Here is a 4,135-nt window from a genome sequence, read left to right on the forward strand (position 1 = left end):
TGACTTATTGAAAAGGAGCAGACTTATAGAAATGATTCAAAATAACTCAATTTGAATATAATTTGACATTATGAACTTAACAGTGCAAAACTGACGATTTTGAACCGCATTACATTCAGTATGAAAGATTGATTCAGCATAATGATTACATATAACTTTTTCCAGCAAGAAAAACGACAAAAATATGAAAAGTGAGAAGTTTTAAGATTGAAGGTAATGGAGAAATTTTTCATGGTTTCATTCTAAGAAAAAAGTTACATCGTAACTTGATCGTTAACCTAATTGTACACTGTTAAATTTATTGGATTATCCGGAAAATTCGTGTCGCAAAAGATTTAAATTTAATAAATGTATACTAAAATTTAAATCTTCTGCGTTTCAATTTTCCTTCAAAATCGGCACGAACTTTCCGGACAACCCAATATAATATCAAATTATATTCAATTTGAATATACATAATTATCTTATCATTTCTATAGGTCTATTGCTGCTATATTCAATATCATTAATTTAACTAAAACAACTGGAGTTAAACAATTTAACTAAAAAAAATGTGTTAAATTTGACTCAAATTTAGTTTATTATTTACTAAGTATATACATTAATACGTTGTTTACTTTGAAACTAACCACAGAAATGGATTGATTTATGATATTATGATAAATACATTTTGATATTACGTAAAAGTTAAAAATAACAAATTCCAGAGACTGGATTGCTCTTGCTCCTTTGATAGCTAACAAAAAGATTTTAAGATTTTTTTTGGAAGGAGAATGACAACAGGTTTCTCTCTCTTATCTTCTCTCAAAGTAGACCGATTGTTTGTGTTTCAGAAGGCAGCAGCTCGCTCTGCGTTGGCTGCGGTGGTCGAATTCACGACCAGTGGATTCTGAGGGTAGCACCTAATCTGGAATGGCACGCGGCGTGTTTAAAGTGTGCCGAGTGTCAACAGTTTCTGGACGAGAAATGCACCTGTTTCGTGCGGGACGGCAAAACTTACTGCAAACGCGATTACGTTAGGTAAGTCACGTCGACGCTTTCTTTGAAAAAACTTCACGTTAGAAAGTCGGACAAGAAAACTTCCTTTGAGAGGTTGTTCAATCCTATAGCCACACGAAAAAAAAAAAAAAAGAAAAGGAAAAAAGAAAGGATCTTCGCCAAATGGGAATTCACAAACCACGAACGTTCGATTTTTCAACATAGTTATTTAGGAGCATCTTTAAAGGAACAAAAAAAATGTTACTTTCACTCAAGGAATACGTAAAAGTCAACAAAAACTTCAAATGAATTTATTCTCAACGTCAATAAACAGTCAAATTTTGTTTTTGAACAAAAAGTCATTTTGAGTTTTTCTTGACTTGATGCATTCCTTGAGCAGTTTATGTTCGGCACTTCATCTTCTGGTCATTTGACACCACGCAATTAACTCTTCACGATTACGAGAGCGACGAAATTGTGCGATGACGTGATACGTACGTCAAGCGGAAGCCGTCTCTTCGTCCAATGGTTAAGTGTCGCTCCTTAACGAACGAATTCTACGAAGAGGTGAAACAAGAGGCACTCGGGTGAGAGGCCCCGGCCTCACGATCACAGTGCAATATGGTAATTAATGCAAAATCGTGCCTCTTGTCACTGCGGCCGCTACATTCTCCGGCGACACGCGATACGCTCTTTCCGATACGCATTTGCAAATGCTTGGATTGGGAGGCGAGAAGGGTGAGGGAAAGGAACGAGAAAAAAAAAAAGAAATGAGGAAGAAAGAGAAAAATGGTCGAGAGACAGAGATCGGAGAAGAAGAGGGCGACAGAGTCGAGAAAGTTCAGGATATTTTTATCCAAGGTATACACGTGGAGTGCGGCACACAAACGCACACACAGACACATACACACGCACGCTCGCACATACGTATATGCCCACATCGTCACTGTCACGTTGCGTGCGTTAGCGCGTGCAAAAAAAGGTGCGTGCAACTATATACTCGTACGAGCGAAAGAACTCGCGGGAGTTTAAGCCCGCGAGTTAATGCGACGAGGCGATGCGTGGCATTGATCGACACCAACCCGACACAGTGATGGTTATTACTGACGCTGCGGTTGAAACAGTTGATCCATTTGTAATAGCCGGCGTAGCCAGTGTGTGGCTACATGATAGTCGATACATGCAGGAAAACCACTTGAAATCTCCTCGATCGTGGCTACCGCGATTTAAAACTGCGAGAAATATCGAGCAAAGCTTTCGATGGTTACGGAATTACGTAACCTTGAGGGTTAAGCAGCTTTTGCCGACTTAAAGTCTAGAAAGTTTGAGTGGAAATTTTATATATGAAGCTTCTTTTTTGCATTAATCTTTCCAGAAACAGATGTAAAAAGTAATTTAAGAAAAATCCACTTTTTTTTGTATGTAATGATGTCTAGATTGTTGAGACTTTATACATTAAGAAAAAATGCATTAAATTTTAATATTTGTTTGAATAGTGGAATATTTACTATGTAAACATATATTTATTAAATTTAGTATAAGAATCATTAATTTAATTCTTCTATTTTTTATTTTTTTTTATTTAGCAAATATTTATTCTTCGTAAATAAATGTTATATTATATATAGTATTAGTCAAATAATTATTTATTAAAATGTAGTATATTTTTTTATTTGATTGTAGGTATTTTTTAAGACTAGATTTGTAAATGTATTTTCATATGTGACGACTTATAATTAATCATTAAATTATCACTAATTTTTTTTAGAGAATAAAACTTATGTGGCAATAAAATATTTATTAAGTGAAATGTTTATTATCAGATTACGTTTATTATCAGATTATTTTTCCTGAAGGTTGTATTGTTCTGAAGGTTACGATAATCAATTTCTTTTCTATTATTGATTTTCTATTCTCCGAGGACGGAATAACAAATACGCTTTAATAACTATATATATAATCCAATCAATTATCATAATTGATTTTGCAATGTTTACATTCAATTTAGTGCGGTATTACTAAATTAATGGAAGTTATTGTATTTGTTTCGTTGTTGTGTCACTTTCGATGGCAAAAATAGGGACGGAGATGTGAAAAAGACGCATCTCTTGAGCGTGCGGGGATTTTTTCCTTTTCCTTTTTTCCTTTTTTTTTTATCGTTCACGACAGTAATGCCACCAAATAACCCATCGGCACGAATTTGACCTGAACCAAATATTTTTCTCTGTCGAGGCAGCGGGTTTATTTGCGCTGATCCATCGAACGTCGTCGTAACTCGAAGAAGACTGGCGTATCCGGCCGCGGACTCGAACGACAGCGATGACAGTCGTTTGTTGTTGCTGTCGCTTTCGTTCAAAAGTTCAAATTAGCAAAGTATAACTCCCTCCTCATACGTCATTCTGGGTGTTCCCGGCATCGGCCATTTCCGGTACAAATGCCAACAATTGCGAAAGTGTTATGATTGTTATGTAAAAAAAATCATCGTGTAGTCAAATATATCAAAATTCACTGTAGTGCGATTTACATATGTATTGTATACATATAATTATTGTATTTATATTATAATGTTGTCTTGTATACTATATTATAATGTTTATATGTGTATATTGATATTAATATCATGTATAAATTTATTAGTTACATGTATTAAATTATAATATTACATAAATATATAATTATATATAATTTATATTTTTCTAAAACTGTAGACGATATTTCAGAGCCGGAATGTTGATTCTTTTAACGTATCGATTTATTTTGTAGAAGTACTTACAAATTGTAATTTTGGTTAAAGTATTCGATTTTATTTCGATTATGCTACAGGGATGTGAACCTAATTTTACATAAAAAATGCGCCAAAACATCTCTTAATGCACATAAGGACAGTTTATCGACTTTGAAAAATAGCAGTAACGATGGAAAAATAGTAGTAACAATAGAAATGTCTATTGTACATCAACACGATCGTCAATTACGCGATGGGCAACCATTAATCCCACGTTACACTGCCATCAATTTCATTCACATTACCGCATTTTTTTTTTTCAATTTCAATGATGTAAATTGGACATTTCATTATATCTTGTGCTGGACGGTTCGCGCACGGTTTATTTATTGAATTTATATGTATATATATATATATATATATATAATTTAT

General features: G+C 33.9%; 1 protein-coding gene across 2 annotated transcripts in view; it reads left to right on the forward strand.

Annotated features, from left to right (window-relative positions):
- LOC108695104 (insulin gene enhancer protein ISL-1) overlaps positions 1–4,135 on the forward strand; it is a 37,491-nt gene that overhangs the window by 21,646 nt on the left and 11,710 nt on the right. For both annotated transcript variants that reach the window (XM_018204862.1, XM_018204863.1), the window contains exon 2: positions 834–1,020. In XM_018204862.1, coding sequence (XP_018060351.1) covers positions 834–1,020 — 187 coding nt within the window. The remainder of the gene's footprint in view (positions 1–833; positions 1,021–4,135) is intronic.

This window comes from Atta colombica, unplaced genomic scaffold (genome assembly GCF_001594045.1).
Source record: "Atta colombica isolate Treedump-2 unplaced genomic scaffold, Acol1.0 scaffold126, whole genome shotgun sequence".
Taxonomy (NCBI): Eukaryota; Metazoa; Arthropoda; class Insecta; order Hymenoptera; family Formicidae; genus Atta; species Atta colombica.